The sequence below is a fragment of the Mercenaria mercenaria genome, chromosome 12 (assembly GCF_021730395.1).
Source record: "Mercenaria mercenaria strain notata chromosome 12, MADL_Memer_1, whole genome shotgun sequence".
In the NCBI taxonomy this organism is placed as follows: Eukaryota; Metazoa; Mollusca; class Bivalvia; order Venerida; family Veneridae; genus Mercenaria; species Mercenaria mercenaria.
The window spans coordinates 30,240,535-30,259,615 of NC_069372.1; the positions used below are offsets into that span (position 1 = coordinate 30,240,535).

The 19,081-nt window shown below is 34.6% G+C and overlaps 1 protein-coding gene across 1 annotated transcript in view; it reads left to right on the plus strand.

Annotated features, from left to right (window-relative positions):
- The window catches only part of LOC128547302 (retinol dehydrogenase 12-like), a 209,868-nt gene that overhangs the window by 180,182 nt on the left and 10,605 nt on the right, over nt 1-19,081 (plus strand). Inside the window, exons 3-4 of the mRNA XM_053519547.1 lie at nt 434-587; nt 15,268-15,419. Coding sequence (XP_053375522.1) covers nt 434-587; nt 15,268-15,419 — 306 coding nt within the window. The remainder of the gene's footprint in view (nt 1-433; nt 588-15,267; nt 15,420-19,081) is intronic.

The window sequence follows — 19,081 nt, forward strand, 5'->3', positions numbered from 1 at the left end:
CGTTTTGGCGTCAAGAGTCTATAACACTATGATTATACCTCATTTCTATACAGTAATCTTTTGGGCTTCTCTGATAAACGTCATTTGAGACTGTATCTACTCTGTTGAAAATGTAATGAAAGTTTTTTCTCGAAGCCGAATATTGATTTCAGCCAAGCATTGTATTAATTTCTGTCCAATACCGCTCTTTTCACTTGTCCCTCAGCTATATGTGGGTTCGAGCCTCACTAGAGGCGTTGTGTATAGAGGACATTTTGCTTGAAATTGTCCGAATTCAGAATAATGTCACACAACTTCGGTGACCTCTACCAAAACAGTTAAACCAAAGAAACATGTTTGAGCTGTGAAATTCAAGTGCGCGATCTACGGCCATCATGGTCTTGTTTCATTTAAAATCTGTTTGACATAAACCGTTTTTTTCTTTATTTCATAGCATATATGGGTCCAAGGGAGACCACATCTGATGGATATGAGAGGAATTTTGGAGTCAACTACCTAGGTCACTTCTACTTGACAAACCTTCTGACTGACAAGCTGAAACGTAGCGCTCCTAGTAGAGTGATAAACCTCGTGTCGGACAGTTACACGTAAACATCATTTTACATATACATAGCAGAGCAAATGTATTTTGTATGTTCTCGAAATATTTTCCGGGAAACATTGCAGCCCTCTTTCTGACCGTGTGTGGTCAGCCATCCTTATGAAAAATATTTTCTACCGCAATAATTTTCACTGCGGTTAAAGTCAAACACTGCCAAGCTCACATAGAATTATATATTTTCTATTCGTTTTTAAATTTATTTTTCTTCATTTTAGTAATGATCTAATGGTTGAATGCAAATTTTTTTTTTAGCTTTATTGTTTGTAATATATCTATGGATATAAACTTTTATTGTCCTACCAACGAATTGATTAGGATATAATTTTAATTTGTCTCCCATGATAGCATTGGGACTTCACTAGCTTGATGTGTTTCTGCACATTAAGTCTGTTACTTTTCAATCATATCTTCATTAGGCCAGAAGACAGTCCTTGTGCATCATAAATGTGTATCACTTTTTAGCGGGATTTGACGTTGACGTTTTATAACGTTACGTCAGTTCCGGTTTTGTATTTCAAATGTTGTTATATTATGAGACGCCATGATGTAGAGTAATTCTCGGAATTTGTCATTTTGATAAAGGGCCGAAACGTTAATAAAAGTCTTTAAACATTTGGTACCCCTTAGGGTAAATACTGTGTTACGATATCATAGTTTAGTTTAATGGATTAAATATGATAAATTATGAAAATAAAAATATGAAAAATAATGAGTAAAAATATACCAAATAGCAATTCAGGTGCAACTAGAGTAAGATATAATTTGCCAGTTTTATTAAAGTAATTGAAAACTTGTGTTGGGGAATCTATAAAAAGCTACGTAACTATACATTTAAAAACAGACATTGATGTGGAATCCCTGGCTAGCTGAGGTAAGTCATTCCATAGACAACAGCCTTTTGGCCAAAACCTTTAATCTTCGAATAGAAAATCTTCCAGTATCATTCACATCCAGATCCTTTATCTTTTTACTAAATCTTGTATAGTATGCACAGACATCATGATGGAGCCTTTTGACATTAAATTTAAAAACATAGGAAGTATTAAATGGTTGACCATGTACCCAAACGGAAGCCATTTCAGATCAACAAAACGTTCAACCTAGGATGTATACCAATAAAAATCTTACTAATTTGTTCTTGTGATCTGAAGCTTTTTCTTCAATTCCTAAAGACCTGGCTGATGGAACATGATCAAAATGGCACTGAATATGTGATGAAACCAACTTTTTTTTAAAATTTAGTATGAGCAGCTATCATTGGAATTCTTAATTATTGATCTAGCAATGGATTCAAATGACAACGCGTGATAAACATTTGAAAGATGATTTAGAATAAAAAAAAGATGCAAAAAGATATTCATACTCAAATTAGATTTTAGCCTTTGTTTTAACCCAAAGAGAATTGATTCAGTCTTTCCAATATGATTTGTTACTGATCAGCCATTGATTGACAGTGTCTAACTCTTGACTTTAAATATGTAGTTTGTTTTTGCCCGCAACTAGTATAGCTGAATCATCTGCTTTTAACAACACCAGACATATCATTGACATATACTATAAACAGCAGTGGCCACAGAATTGACCCTTGAGGAACTACACCACATGAAATATTAGCCGAGGAAGATAAATATAACTTTTGAACTGCCAGTGGCCAATTTGGTGATATATATACTAAAATAATGAGTTGGAAAGGGCAAAAACATAACTATAGTTTAGCTGACAATAGAATAATGTCAAAAAGTAATATATTAAAATGTGGTAGGAATAGCAGCATGCAATACCAAACCATAATATTTTACTTACGCAATCAATCAAAAAGTTGTTTTTTTCTTCATCACAAGTATTCTAAACAAACTAGTGCTATTGAAAACTGCTTATGAAAAAATCTTATTATTGCATTGTTTTCAAAATTATTTCTCAATTGCATGTTGAACTCTTTCATTAATGTCGAATTTACTCGTAAAAGAGATTTTCACCTTACTTCGACGCGTACTGCGGACCACGGACTGCGCACTTACTATAGGGGTTTTCTCAAACTGTATATGAGGAAGTTATGCATTATTGACCATTCTAACATGGCTCGAATTGATTTCCAGTTAAACAAAGAAGAAAATCAAGCTCTGTATATTCTGCGATAAACAACGGTTGACGCGCGAGAGCTTTATGACGTCAATTATGACGTCAAATTGCCGCATGGCGTCCGATACATTACTCCTCGCGTAAATGAAGCCCAGCATAATATTTATTAAAATATATCAATGAGCATGTCAGAATGAAAACATATCAAGGCCTTCTTGTGATTTATCGTCTAATTTACCACGGTTCATCGTTCAGATGCTTCAGTATTTAACCACTCGGGCTAACGCCCTCGTGGTTCAAACTCCTATGCATCTGAACTCTGAACCGTGGTAAATCAGACGATAAACCACTCGAAGTCTTTGATTATTTGTTAAGTATAAAGCGGTTCTAATGACGTAATACTGTTTCCATTTAAAATATCTGAGAAAAGACAGTTATAAGACTAATTAATATCCGTCTTACTGTATGTGATTTTTTGATATATTTTGTCTTATAAGCATTCTTTACTGCATGGGCGCATTTTCTTTATTTGTTTACCCCTTTACCTTTTATATCGCTTTTTGATTAAATGTATCTATTTAAATCTTTCAATTTCCTTATTTACGAAGTAGAAGCCAGAAGATCTGTACCGCAAACTTGCTCTTTTTTTATTTGAAGTGCTATATGCTTGCTGACAATTTGTTAGGAGAGATCTACTTTTCGCTTGCAGTGTTCGAAATTCGCGGTAGTCTGACAGCCCGTGGCTACCAAATTTCAGCTCGGGCTACCGATTTGCCGCAGGTACAAGCCCGACCAGGCTACCGAATTTTCCTAATTTGTTTAAAAAATCATGCTAATTAAAAGAGTACTGCATCCAGACTGAAAAACGCTTATGGAATTATTGTTGGTTTTTCACTCTCACGTGTTGACAATCAAACACAGTGTCAAAGACTTAACCGCAGCACTAATTGGCTGAATACAATCACCTCTAGCGTAACGGATAATTTGATTAGCTTTCATACTTCTCGCGAAAATCTCACAAGTACCTGCAGTAGGCTGAGCTTAAATTATGCTATCAGCATGTGTGTAAATGTATATTCAGCACTCGTTATTACATCTTGCAAATTGTCAACAGTCCGAGTTGCAGTAATTGGCGAGTGCGGATCTTAAAAAATTGGGCGTAACAGTTTAGATTTTGTTTTGGCAAGGAGTGTCATGTCCGATGCTTTTGGACTCTGACGATGCTGATCTGGACTGGAGTATTTAGAGTTAAAATTTTTCAAAAACATGGCAGACATGTACTGTATGTCTTTTTTATTACATGTACTTCAAACATGCATAGAGATGTCTGTAAAACAAAATGTTTTATGGTGCAAAAATTATGACATTTTAAGGTATTAAAGTTCGGGCTAGTGAAATTGGTGTCGGGCTTGGAAACTTTCCAATCTGGTAGCCCGAACAGGCTAGTGGATTCAAATCTGAATTTCGTACACTGCGCTTGAGACTTTCCATCTGCAACGGATAAAACAGTGTCTGCATGATACTTGAATATATAAAAGTTTTATAAATGTGATTAAAAAAATAGTCGTCCAATCGTTATTCACACAGATGCTTCTCTTAATTCTAAAATAAATTTAAGACATTAAATTCAAAAAGGTAAATGACAATCCCTGTAATCATACCTTATTTCTCATGAATAAATTATTTGTAACGCTACCCGTCCGTCACAGCGCCACCACTACTGTATAGCGCCATCACTATTGCGAAAGCGCCACCACTTTTAAAAAATGCTGGTGTATTTCTTTTACGGGAGATTTTATTAATACAAATGTATGTCTGTATGAATTGTGTATCATACACATGTAGACCAGTTGCATGCGCGATAATGTTCATATAGTGTGTCTATGCATCGACTTTTAGTTGGACATACAGATTTCAAAATTTACAAACGTCGGAATCAGGAGAAAAGCTCTTGACACCACAATTTACATAATATCGTAACGAAATTACAGTCAACCTATAGTAAAAATGTTCTTACGCTACATTCTCCGATTTTTGAAATAAGTTACACCAAGGAAAAATATAAATTGCCACTCATCTCTGTTTACAATTTGAAATCGGTAAAATAGGTCATAGCTGCACCACGGAAATGTGGATAATTCTTTTCCTTATCACCACCTTTTTAGTGGTGGCGCTAGGGTTTAGTAGCCGTGAATTATCAAAATTAATGAAAAACAATTACTTTTTTCGGTACACAGTATTTATACTATGCAACAAAAACTAAACGTTCATTTAATTCGGAATGTTTAATAGTTTTTTTTTTTCACAATAATATATTGTACTGCTTCTTAGCTCACCTGTCACTTAGGTGACAGGGTGAGCTTTAGCAATCGTATTTTGTCCGTCGTCCGTTCACAATTTCTTGTTAACACGATGGAGACCACATTTTGCAATCAATTTTAATCATACTTGTATTGGAATAATATCTCGGTTCCTGTCGAAAACTGGCCAGATTCCATCATGTGTTCCGGAGTTATGGCCTTAAGACCAAAATTTCCTATTTCTGGTCTGTGAACACGATAGAGACCAGATTTTGCAATTGATTTTAATTAAACTTGCACACAACGTGTATTGGCATAATATCTCGGTTTCTTTCGAAAACTGACCAGATTCCGTCATGTGTTACAGAGTTATGGCCCCTTTTACACGGCCAAAATGTTCTATTTTAGCTTATGCAGCCATATAGAGACTTCTTTTAATGTTTGATATGATACAAACTTGTAACATATCTTTAACAACAATAACTCTTGGATTCCATGATGAATCTGCCAGGTCCATTTATGGGTTTCTGAGTTACGGCCCCTTGATTGACCCCTGAAAGAGCCAAAATTTGTTAATTTTTACCTTGTGAACACAATAGAAGTGACATTTTATAATTGATTTTAACCAAACTTACACACAACTTAAGTCACAATAAGATCTTGATTCTTTTCGAAAGCCGGCTACATTCTACCATGAGTTCTACAGTTAATGCCCCTGAAAGGCGCAAAATGTTCTATTTTGGCCCTTTCAGCCATATTGAGGTGATTCATTTATGCTTTGATTTGATACAAACTTGCACAGAATGTTGTTTATCTTGATTATCTCTAGGCCTGGATCGAAACTGGGTCATGTCGGGTCAAAAACTAGGTCATCAGGTCAAATCAAGAAAAAGCTTGTTAACAACCTAGAGGCCACATTTATCATTCTATCTTCATGAAACTTGGTCAGAATATTTATCTTGATGATTCCCATGCCAAGTTCGAAACTTGGTCATGTTGGGTCAAAAACAAGGTCACCACTCAGATCAACGGAAAAGCTTGTTCACACCGTAGAGGCCACATCTATGACTCTATCTTCGTGAAACTTGGTCAAAATGTTTATCTTGATTGTTCAATGGCCAAGTTTAACAGGTGAGCGATATATGGTCATCATGACCCTCTTGTTTACTTATCTTGTTGCTAGGAAAAAACAAGTCTATGAATCGTATAGACAGACACGAATTAAAACCAAACTGTTTTTATAGGAATCGCTAGGAAAAAACAAGTCTATGAATCGTATATAGACAGACACGAATTAAAACCAAACTGTTTTTATAGGAATCGCCGTGATCCTCAATTCCATGTTTCAAGTTGTTTTTTTCTTAATGCATGAACATATCAAGAAGTATTATCGTAGTACCATGGGTTCTAAACTTCACATGTCGTGTCCATGTAAAGGTTTAGCAAAGTAAAGTAGCATGTTGTATTATATAAGCATATGCAGTAGAAAAATACAGGTCTTTGACCTATCTGTTATTGTGTGGGGAAGGGTAGGGTGTATATAACTGAGGGTCGGTGTAGAGAGGGGAAGGGGTGGGGGGGCTGGGTTGAGGGGTTTAGGTTCTTGGTGTTCTGAAGAATAAAATTTTATTTATTTTATTGTCTCATGTTTTGGTGTTCAGTGTCAGTGGGTTGGAGGAAAATTAATGCTTAGAATTCTAACACGATCCGCAGCAGTTGCTATATAAACAGATAGCGAAATCGCCTATACATGAATCTACGATAAAATATAGCTCTTCCATTCCACCCTACGACTGTAACATGACTGTGAGGTTCAATACTCTGCTTCCGTTATATGCCGACTAAATACTACTCGACTTTTTCAGTGCTATGTAGTAGTGATAAAAAGTACATCAAATTTTCTGAAACAAACAACTTCTAACTGATCAATTTATTTGTTTATATTTTTACCGTAAGAAAATGTTTCAGCCCGGTAAGTTTCAACTTCAACACCAGTGCATTTATATCTGTTCGTGTGCCTAGTTTAGAATTTCTCCGTTATAGGCACAACTGTCAACTAGATTCTACTTTGACAGTAAATAAATTATAATTCATGTTCCAATCTTCCAGACTAAAGTGTTTACGTGTTTATATGCCGCCGCAATGTTCTGGCGTGTATGTTTCAGTGCCATCACGTGTACTATTTTTAGAAACTGCATATTATATAAATTTTGAATGAAATTCTGATTTCTATATCAGACCTTAGATGTTATTGAAAATAACATTTTCACAGCAGTAACTACTTAATACTTTAGCTAAAATTTACTGAATATATGAAAATTCCATTTTATGCAACGCTTTCCATTCGTGGGGAGGTTTTTTATAATAGCATATGGCCAGTCGAGCTAAAATGTAGTGCTGTAAAATGCGAAGAATTTTCGAGGTTATGAATCGAAATAATAAATATGTTCCAATAATTTTATCAGTTAATAAAATATGGGCAGTCGTTCGGATGCGAATATTAAATCACTCGTGCTACGCACGTGATTTAATTATTAATCATCCGAACTCCTGCCCATATTTTATTGACTGATAAAATATAGGCACATATTTATTATTTCTTAAACAAAATGAGCTGTAACACAGTCTGTAAACACCTGGCTCTAGCTGCTTTTGGTGGCAAACCAGGTGAGTCGAAGAAAGAGCTAATGATACTTCCGGAGTGGCGCTTAGTTGTAAAGAAACACTACTTAATTTGGAACAGTATTTCAGTTAAAGGGGCAACTGGTTCCTGTCATAAATGATTGTCACTTACATGTTACGTAGAGCAATTTAAAAAGATTACTGTCTTAAGTTAGCAATTTTGGGAGTAGCGAAATAGAGCCTTTTTGAAAACTAAAGTTGAAATAGTACCGAAATAGTCTTGGAAGGAGAACGGTTACTTACATAGTTTAATGATTGTATTGTTTTGACTTGTCTACATACATTTTTGAGATGCAAGATGAAGCCAATGCCACTTGTGTCGAGGCGTTCAGAGTTTAATGATTGTATTGTTTTGACTTGTCGAGGCGTTAAGAGTTGGAACATAAAAAATGTTTACCCCATAAACAAAATCAATCCTTGAATAATGCTTTTTTATTAAGAAGGTATCGAGAAGCGTGATATAGATATATAACCAACTTTATTGCAAAATATGAGGTTTGATAATCATAGGGGCAGTTGATAGTGGAGTTTAGAAGGTGACCAACTTTTACCCACATCGGCACAGACGTCGTTGTGATAACAATATAACCCACCTTATTCGCTTAAATTAAATGAGCAAAATAAATAAGAATGAAATAGTACGATAAAACTTCGTTGAAAGAAAGAATATAAGATAGAACGGCTTGGATATATTGGCAGCTGCAGCTAATTAAAACTTATTTGTTACTTAAAATATAAACAAAAGTTTGCGGTTAAACATACCTAGCTTTAGATTCATTTCAGGTTGCTTGGATCAAAGGTTGCTGTATCTTAAACGGTAAATCTTGTTATCCTAATTACTATACTTATTTGAGTGACCTAGTTTGACCAAACTTGGTTATTATGTAGAGACATAGCTCCGGGCTGTTTGAATTGAGGTCAAATTTATTGTAACTAAACAAAGAAACAGCTACCGGGCCCGGCAAATGAATTTAGTTCTAATTGAGACACATTGTCACCAAACTTGTTGTATTGATAATGTTTTTAAGGACTCACCTTAAAGCATGAATATATTTTCTAAGATGAAAAAGATCAAAATTTGTTTTACTGAATGTGTTGACTGTTGTCAGACTGAAAAATTAAATGTCGTTAATTTACAAAACTAGAATATTTTATCAAATGGCAGACAACAAGTAAAATTAAAGGTATGTCACGTTTAATCAAACTGAACCTGGTAATTTTTCGTAAGATGTAGATATATATTTCTTACACAAACAAGATTAAATCCCAGCAGATGATGACACTGCCAAGAATTATGAAAATATGCTGTGTCTTGATAATGAAGAAAAAACATTTGAACTTAAGAGGCACCACAAAATAACAGTATTCTTTTGAGTTTCCATGATGGCAATTATATATGATTTGCATGACAAAAGTGAGAAATACAAGTATCTACTAACAAATTTGCTGAGAGATATTTAAGGCCATGTGTTGTATGTTTAGACATTGTTTTGTTATGTTTTTCAAATTTTATGTTTTGAGAAATCCCCCAGATTTTGACCATAGTACATAGTAGGTCTACATTGTCCGTGTCCGTTGTAAAGGTCTATTAGACCTTTATAACGGACACGGACAATGTAATCGTACTATGTACTATGGTCAATATCTGAGGATTTTCTCAAAACACAAAAATTGTAACCACAGGAGTTCGTTTTTTTTTAAATATTAATATAATAAAGGTTTTCGCGTAATTATAATTATCAAGGCACAACATATCGCAGTTCTGTCCTCTGCTGCGAACAAATCTTATCCCCAAGGAGAACTCAGACGAACACTTTACATCAGATGAAAATAAATACCATGTTCAGTTTAATCAAACGTCACATATCTGTAATTTTATTTATTGTCTGCCATTTGATAAAGTACCTTGTTTTACTTTTGAAATTTTTGAGAATTATTTTGACAGTCTATCGGCAAGCAACGCGTTCATCGTAGTGGCAGTAAATACTAAATTCATTGGTAGCTGTTTTTTGTATAGGTAAAACAATTCTGACCTCAACTCAAATAGATGTCAGTGTTGGTTTTACTCTTTGATCTCGGGTCAAAGCTGGCCACCTTCTAAATTGTTCTAGTAACTGCCCCTATAATCATTAAATCTCATATTTTGTAATAGTGTTGGTTCAATGTTTGAATCAACCTCCTCAGTGCCTTTTTACTACACTCACTATAATAAAAAAGCAACATTTCTTGAGGATTGATCTTGTTAAAGGATAAATTTCTCATATGCTCCAACTCTTTACGCTTGTACAACTGGCAATGGCTTCATCTCGTATCTCAAAAGTGCAAATAGGCAAGTAAGAACAAACAGTAAACCACATTATTTATCTTATAATAAAGTAAGCTTCTGAAATAAATAGGTACTATTTCTGTGAAATACCAATGTTTTACCAACCGGACCGGAATATATTGCAAAACTTAACTTCCGTTTTGAACAGGCTCTATATCACAACTCTCGAAAGTGCTGACGTAAAACAGGTAATCTCTGATAATCGATCTTCATAAATGTCAGTTACAGTCTTTTGTGATTAGAATTATATTGCACGTTTAACTGAAATAAGGTTCCAAAATTGTTAAAGAAAGTAGTATTATTTTTTCTTTGCTACTTAGAGCCTCCTCGGAAGTATCATTTAGCCCTTTCCTCCACTTACTTTACTAGCCAACAAAATATGTGGATCCAGTGTTTTACAGGCCGTGTTGTTTCTAAATATCTATTTTCCTCCATCCTTCTGACTCTTAAACCCTGACTTCCAAAACATGAAACAACAAACAAATAAGTTCTAATTTTTAAGTATTGTCCCAAACACCCAGATCGTTAAACCACCTAATTACACTCCTACACCGACCGTCAGTTATCTTTGTAATTTCTATTCATATTCCTTTCTTCTTTAATTCCTGGTGTATCTTTTAGTTGTTTTAGAGCACCCCATTCTTTCCCAAACAGTTACAAATATGTCAAAGGTCACTGTTTTTGTAAGTATGTACAGCATGCAACTTTCAGGATTAAACTTTACCTCTACACAATTTAAAAGACGATGCGCTGTAATTATAATTATACATATTCTCGATACACACTAAGTACAATAAGTTACCATGATTCCAATAATATGTTTGAGAAAACCCCTCAAATTTGACCACTGTACAGAGTAAGTTTACATTTCCATTTCCATGTCCGTGTCCGTGATAAAGGTCTATTAATAGACCTTTACAACGGACACGGACAATGTAGATGTACTTTATACTATGGTCAAAAGCTGGGGGGATTTCTCAAAACATAAAAGTTGAAAAACATAACCGCAGAGATGCGTTTTATTTTTTTTAAACAAATTCAAATGTTTTTTGGGGTTATTGCCTAATTATCAAGACACAGCATATTTTATAATTCTTGGCAGTGTTATCCTCTGCTGGGAATAAAATTTGTCTGTGCAAGGAGAACACAGACGAACATATATATCTACATCTTACAAACAATTACCAGGTTCAGTTTAATAAAACGTCGCATTCCTTTAATTTTACTTGTTGTCTGCCATTTTATAAAATATTATTTTAGTTTTGTAAATTTACGACATTTAATTTTTTCAGTCTGATAACAATCAACGGAATCAGTAAAACAAATTTTGAACAGTTGATCTTTTTTCATCTTAATACATTCTTAAGGTGGGTCCTGATAAACATTATCAGTACAACAAGTTTGGTGACAATGTGTCTCAATTAGATCTAAATTCATTTGCCGGTAGCTGTTTCTTTATTTAGGTACAATAAAATTGACCTCAATTCAAACAGCCCACAGCTATGTCTCTACATAATAAATAAGTTTGGTCAAACTAGTTCACTCAAATAAGTATAGTAATTCGGAGAACAATATTTATCGTTTTAGATACAGCAACCTTGATCCAAGCAACCTGAAATGAATCTTAAGCTGGAGTTTTTATAAGCATGTTATATCCCAAGTTTAACCGCAAACTTTTATCTCTATTCTAAGTAACAAATAAGTTTTAATTAGCTGCAGCTTCCAATATATCCAAGCCTTTCTATCTTATATACTTCCTATAAACAAAGTTTTATCGTAATATCTCATTCTTATTTACAGTTATTTGGCTCAATCAATTTAAGTGAATTAAGGAGGGTTATATTGTTATCACACCGACGTCTGTGCCGATGTGGGTAAACGTTGGTCACCTTCTAAACTCCACTATCAACTGCCCTTATGATCATCAAACCTCATATTTTGCAACAATTTTGGTTAGATATCTACATCATGCTTCTCGATACCTTTTTAATCAAAAAGCACTACTTAAGGATTGACTTTATTTATGGGGTAAATAGTTCATATGCTCCAATTATTAACACCTACACGAGTGGCAATGGCTTCCTCTCGCCTCTCAAAAATGTATATAGACAAGTCAAAACAATACAATCAGTAAACTATATAATTCATTTTGTAATGAAGAATCCTTCCTCCTTCCCAGACTATTTCGGTACTATTTCAACTTTCGTTTTGAACAGGCTCTATTTCACTATTCTCAAAAGTGCTGACTTAAGACAGTAACTGTAAATCGCTCTACATATAATTAAGTGACAATCATTTATGACTGGAACAAATTGTCCGTCTAACTGAAATACTGCTCCAAATTGTTACAAAAAAGTAGTCTTTCTTTACAACTTAGCGCCACCTCGGAAGTATCATTTGCTCTTTCTTCGACTCATCTCATTTGCCACCAAAAACAGGTGGAGCCAGTGTATAAGGCCGTGTTACAGCTCGTTTTGTTTCTAAGTATTAATTTCCCTCCAACCTACTCACAATTACACCCTGATCACCAAAACATGAGACAACAAAATAATAAAATTTTATTTTTCAAAACACCTAGACCCTTTATCTCAGTATGCGCTTTTATTTGTAATCATATATATTCTTAGTACAAGTTCCTAAAACATGTTTGAGAAAACCCCGCAAATTTGAATGAAGTACAGAGTACGTTTTACATTTACATTTCCATGTCCGTGATAAAGGTCTAGTAGACCTTTACAACGGACACGGACAATGTAGATGTACTATGTACTATGGTCAAAATCTGGGGGATTTCTCAAAACATAAAAATTGAAAAACATAACCTCAGAGATGCGTTTTATTTTTTTTTTTTTTAGACAAATTCAAATGTTTTTGGGTTTTTTGCCTTTAAGACAAAGAATATTTTTATAATTCTTGGCAGTGTTATCCTCTGCTGGGAATAAATTAGAACTAAGTTCATTTGCCGGTAGCTGTTTCTTTATTTAGGTACAATAAAATTGACCTCAATTCAAACAGCCCACAGCTATGTCTCTACATAATAAATAAGTTTGGTCAAACTAGGTCACTGAAATAAGTATAGTAATTCGGAGAACAAGATTTATCGTTTTAGATACAGCAACCTTGACCCAATTCAAATCACTTGCCCCTCATCGATGTAGGTTCGAGCCTCACTCGGGGCGTTGAATTCTTCATGTGAGGAAGCCATCCAGCTGGCTTACGGAAGGTCGGTGGTTCTACCCAGGGGCCCGCTCGTGATGAAGTAGTGCACGGAGGGGCACCTGGGATCTTCCTCCACCATTAAAGCTGGAAAGTCGCCATATGACCTATTATGTGTCGGTGCGACGTTAAATCCAACAAAAAAAAAAAAAAAAAAAAAACCTTGACCCAAACAACCTGAAATGAATCTTAAGCTGGAGTTTTTATAAGCATGTTATATCCCAAGTTTAACCGCAAACTTTTGTCTCTATTCTAAGTAACAAATACGTTTTAATTAGCTGCAGCTTCCAATATATCCAAGCCTTTCTATATCTTATATACTTCCTATTAACAAAGTTTTATCGTAATATCTCATTCTTATTTACAGTTATTTGGCTCAATCAATTTAAGCGAATAAGGAGGGTTATATTGTTATCACACCGACGTCGGTGCCGATGTGGGTAGAAGTTGGTCACCTTCTAAAGTCCACTATCAACTGCCCTTATGATCATCAAACCTCATATTTTGCAACAATTTTGGTTAGATATCTATATCATGCTTCTCGATACCTTCTAAATCAAAAAGCACTACTTAAGGATTGACTTTATTTATGGGGTAAATAGTTCATATGTTCCAATTCTTAACGCCTACACGAGTGGCAATGGCTTCCTCTCGCCTCTCAAAAATGTATATAGACAAGTCAAAACAATACAATCAGTAAACTATATAATTTATTTTGTAATGAAGTATCCTTCCTCCTTCCCAGACTATTTCGGTACTATTTCAACTTTCGTTTTGAACAGGCTCTATTTCACTATTCTCAAAAGTGCTGACTTAAGACAGTAACTGTAAATCGCTCTACATATAATGTAAGTGACAATCATTTATGACTGGAACAAATTGTCCGTCTAACTGAAATACTGCTCCAAATTGTTACAAAAAGTAGTATTTCTTTACAACTTAGTGCCACCTCGGAAGTATCATTAGCTCTTTCTTCGACTCATCTCATTTGCCACCAAAAGCAGGTGGAACCAGTCTATAAGGCCGTGTTACAGCTCGTTTTGTTTCTAAGTATTAATTTTCCTCCAACCCACTGACACTTACACCCTGATCACCAAAACATGAGACAACAAAATAATAAAATTTTATTTTTAAAAACACCTAGACCCTTTATCTCAATATGCGCTTTTATTTATATTCATATACATTCTTAGTACAAGTTCCTAAACATGTTTGAGAAAACCCCGCAAATTTGAATGAAGTACAGAGTACGTTTACATTTCCATTTCCATGTCCGTGTCCGTGATAAAGGTCTAGTAACACTAGACCTTTATCACGGACACGGACAATGTAGACGTACTATGTACTATGGTCAAAATCTAGGGGATTTCTCAAAACATAGAAATCGGAAAACATAACCGGAAAGATGCGTTTTATTTTCTAAGATACCAAAGTCAAATGATTTTGCCTAATTATCAAGACACAGCATATTTTCATAATTCTTGACAGTGTTATATTCTGCTGTGAATAAATCTTGTCTGTGTAAGGAGAACACAGACGAACGCATATACCTACATCCAGGTTCAGTTTAATAAAACGTCTTTTCCTTTAATTTTACATGTCTGCCAGTTATTCATTGTGATTTCTATTATTATTTTTTCAATTCTTGGTGTTTCATTTTTATTGTTTCATTACAGCCTACCCTTTCCCACACAATAACAAATAGGTGAAAGATCTGTATTTTCTCTACCAAATTGATTTCTTTCTGTAAGCCTTTAAAATATGCTATTTAAACTGGGCTAAACCTTTATCTTACTATGCGCTTTTATTTGTTATCATACATATTCTTAATACAACAGGTTCCTAAAACATGTTTGAGAAAAACCCCTAGATTTGAACGGAGTACAGAGTACGTTTACATTTACATTCCCATGTCCGTGTCCGTGATAAAGGTCTACTGATGAATAAAGAACTGTTACCGAACAAAGTCTTATTGTGCAAGGCGATTTTATATATTATTTTATAATATTATTATTATAAATTATCTATTATCTATTATATGTTACCTATATTCTTGTCTTCAGAAAGGGAAAGTTGGATTTTGACGATCTGGCAATGACGAACTATGATGTATATAAGGCTTATGGACGATCCAAGTTAGCTATGGTGATATTTACAATGGAACTACATCGTCGGCTGTCGCCTTTCATTGTGCATTCTTTCGGAGTACATCCGGGTAAGTTAATTTAACAATGCTGGATTAAAATCATTTGACAAATTCTTCATAGGAAAGTTTGTTATTACTATACAAAACAATTATCAGTAGACTGATAAAAAGATTTTTAAATACAAACATCCCTTATGATGACGGTATACGTGCGTGTATATACCTTTTATCGAAAGATAAGCGGTATAAATGCATTGCCTTGTTGACGAATATTGCCAAACTTATTCAGTTAGTGCTGGAAAACAACCATTTTCAATTTAATGGCATAAATTATCTACAGAAAAATGGGGCCTGGCTATGGGCAGTCCCACGGCACCATCGTACTCATCTTTATTCATGGGGAAGTTTGAAGAAGACTTTATGAAATTTTTAACCATAATTCCAGAGGTATAGCTACGGTTTTTAGAAGATATTTTCGTGGTATGGAGTGACTCACTAGAAAACTTAAAGATTTTTATTGATAAAATCAACAGCTTTCGTCCCTCCAGTAAGTTTACCTACACTATTTCGCAGACTTCCGTTACATTTCTGAATGCCATTCTTTCAAATCATTAAATCATTTCAAATCGTCACAGACGTTTATGTGAAGGACACAAATGTACATACTCAGTACTTAGAATATTCTTCATCACATCCGAACTCATGTAACCCGAACTCATGTAAGTGCGGTATACCATTTAGCCATGCTAAAAGATTTCTGATAATACAAAGTTTCATGACATTTTACCTGAATTACGCTAAATTGCTAAAAATAGGCCCGCTTCAGGTATGTTTTTTCACTAAAACTTTTTTGATCCGCAATTGTTTTAAACGAGATAACGTGCATAAACCCCGCAATAAAAAGCTCTTTCAGCGGATATATGTAACTTGATAAAACTCCCTCCCGTTTTTACGTAATCCTTGCCCAACCGATTCAAAAGATGCAAAATATTTTGGTAACAAACACGTCTGTTCACAAGTTACGCACCTAGAACAGATTCTGCAGAGAAAGGTTTAAAATAAAGCTTGTCATTGTACCAAATATTTAACATGACTATTCAGGAATATTGAAGATATCGTAAGACAAAGGGTGCGGTAACGTACCCGTTGCGGTTTTTCAGGAGGTGACGTACACGTCATTTTTCCCCCAGAGGGTAACGTACACGTCAAAGACTATTTATCCTGCATGTAGAACATCTTTGTCTTTAAATGACTGAACTGTAAACATTTTGATATTGTTAAAAAAAGATGCAGATGGTGGGAATAGGCTGTTTTTCTTTCGATAGGTTAGTATATACAGAAATGCTACAGTGAAAATGAGTAGCAGTTGGAATTTTATGGTCTAAACGTGTATGTTATTTTGACAAGTAGACATTGTTAGCAGTTTCCATTTCAAATGTCAACTTTTTTCCTCTCCAAATATCAAAAGTCTAGGTTTTTGGGAATAAACCATGTAGTTTTGTTTGTCTGCGGGGTTTAATCAAATCCATATGTTCAAATCTTTTTGATCACACCCTATTACCTAATGTCCAACACGCCGAGGGATGCGGCTGCCAGAGAGGTAGAAAATCAATAACTGTGAATAGTGGTGTTAGTTTTTTGCGCTGTATTTTTTCATTTCGACTTTCCATGAAAATATTCTGGTGCAGGCATATGTGTAAATGCCTAAACATATTATATGATTAATCCTGGCCGCCAACTTTGCGAAATAAAGAAGTATTCAGCTGTTTAAATTGGACGTTTATTAAAATTCATGCAAAAATCATATTCAACGGCCCAATTCGAAGTGTTTACCAAATAATTTGATTGGGTTTATCCCACACGTCAAACGACCAAACATCTGGGGATAATCCTGGCAAGTTTCAAGTCTGTCTGTACGTCTACACCGACGTTATGACCCTCCAAAGGGACTCGGGTACAGTCGCGTATGATAAACTTTACCGCAGAGGGCATTTTCAAATGATGCCCATCCCACCGAGGAGTCAAAATATAGGATATCGTTTACGACAGAGGGAAATTTTGTGTAAAAATATCTATTTTGGCTGTTTGTTTTGCTTTTGAGACCTGGGAGGTCATGGAATTATTTGCAGTATGCATTGTTTATACTTATGTTTAATAATGGGCGATTTTCAATTGCGGACACCGCTGTAACACGGTGTTAATCAGTCTAGATTGAACTTCTATCTATCTCCGACGTTGTTTTGCTACTATTAGTCTTCGTTTTGTTAACTTAATTTTGTTTCAATTTCTTTTTTAATGAAATATACAGAAATAATGATATCGTAAGTCCTGATGGTATCGGTACTTGCGTTCTTGCTGGATTCAGTGTTGAATTTATGGTTTATATTAAATGATAAATCGTTTTGCAATAAGTCTAGATTGTATATACATTGCATACAATCTGATACTGTACATGTATAGAGTTGTTTTACCACTGAAAGTCTTGGTTTTGGAAAATCATTTTTGTTTCTTTTTTATCATAATATACAGACATTTGCTGCCAGCAATGAAATCCTAAGTCCTGGTACTTGCGTTCTTGCTGGTTTCAGTGTTGAATATATGTTAATATTAAATATCAAATTATTTTGCATTATCAAGCTTTCATACTAAGAGGCTACTGATAGTAACATAGTTCTACATAAAAGATCCGTTAGACTAGAAAATTTGAATATATTTGTTGTCAGTGGCATAAGTCAAGTGATCGGTTCTAAATAAAGCTGTTATTCATTAATCGTTTACAGAAATGTTCTAAACAATTTATTTTGTATTCATTTTCAGAACCAAAGATGAAGGCATACACGTGTTTAAAAAAATATTACTGTAACAATGAATTTGAAGTTAACACTGGAGTGATTGACCATTTAGTTAATTGTCACGTCAAGAGAGATCTATCACAATGCAATGGAAATAACTAAACCATCTGTTATTGCCAAGTTACTATCTGAAATGAAGATTTCATTCTGATCGATCTCTCTTGAAAACTTTAAAGATGTATTCAATTTTGATATTTTGCCCTGTAACTTCGATACATGCCCACACGCTGGTCACTAGAAATGAATATTTCACATTCATTTGAAATCACGTCGGTATATATTTTCTGTCCTATATCCAGCATTCCAAATGTTTTCATCTTATTCCAGTTCCATGTACTTAAATGGTCTATCAGTGTCTTAGCTTTTTTTAAACAATTCTCATAAAAGAAATTGAAGCAAAAATGAATTTACAAAATGAACATTTACAGCAGCAGAACCAATCTATACATGTAGCAGATAGTATGCAATGTCGGAGAGAGATAGAAATACAATCTAGACTGATTAACACTGTGTTACAGCGGTGTTCGCCATTGAAAATCGCCAATTATTAAACATCAGTATATAAACAATGCATACTGCAAATGATTCCATGACCCCCCAAGACTTAAAAGCGAAATAAACAGCCAAAATAGATGTTTTTATACCAAATTCCCATCTGCCGTAAACGGTATCCTACATTTTGACTCCTGGGTGGGATGGGCATCATTTGAAAATGCCCTCTGCGGTAAAGTTTATTATATGTGACTGTACCCGGGTCCCATTGGAGGGTCATAACGTCGGTGTAGACGTACGGACAGACTTGAAACTTGCCAGGATTATCCCCAGATGATTGGTCGTTTGACGTGTGAGGTAAATTCGGTCAAAATAATTTGTAAACAC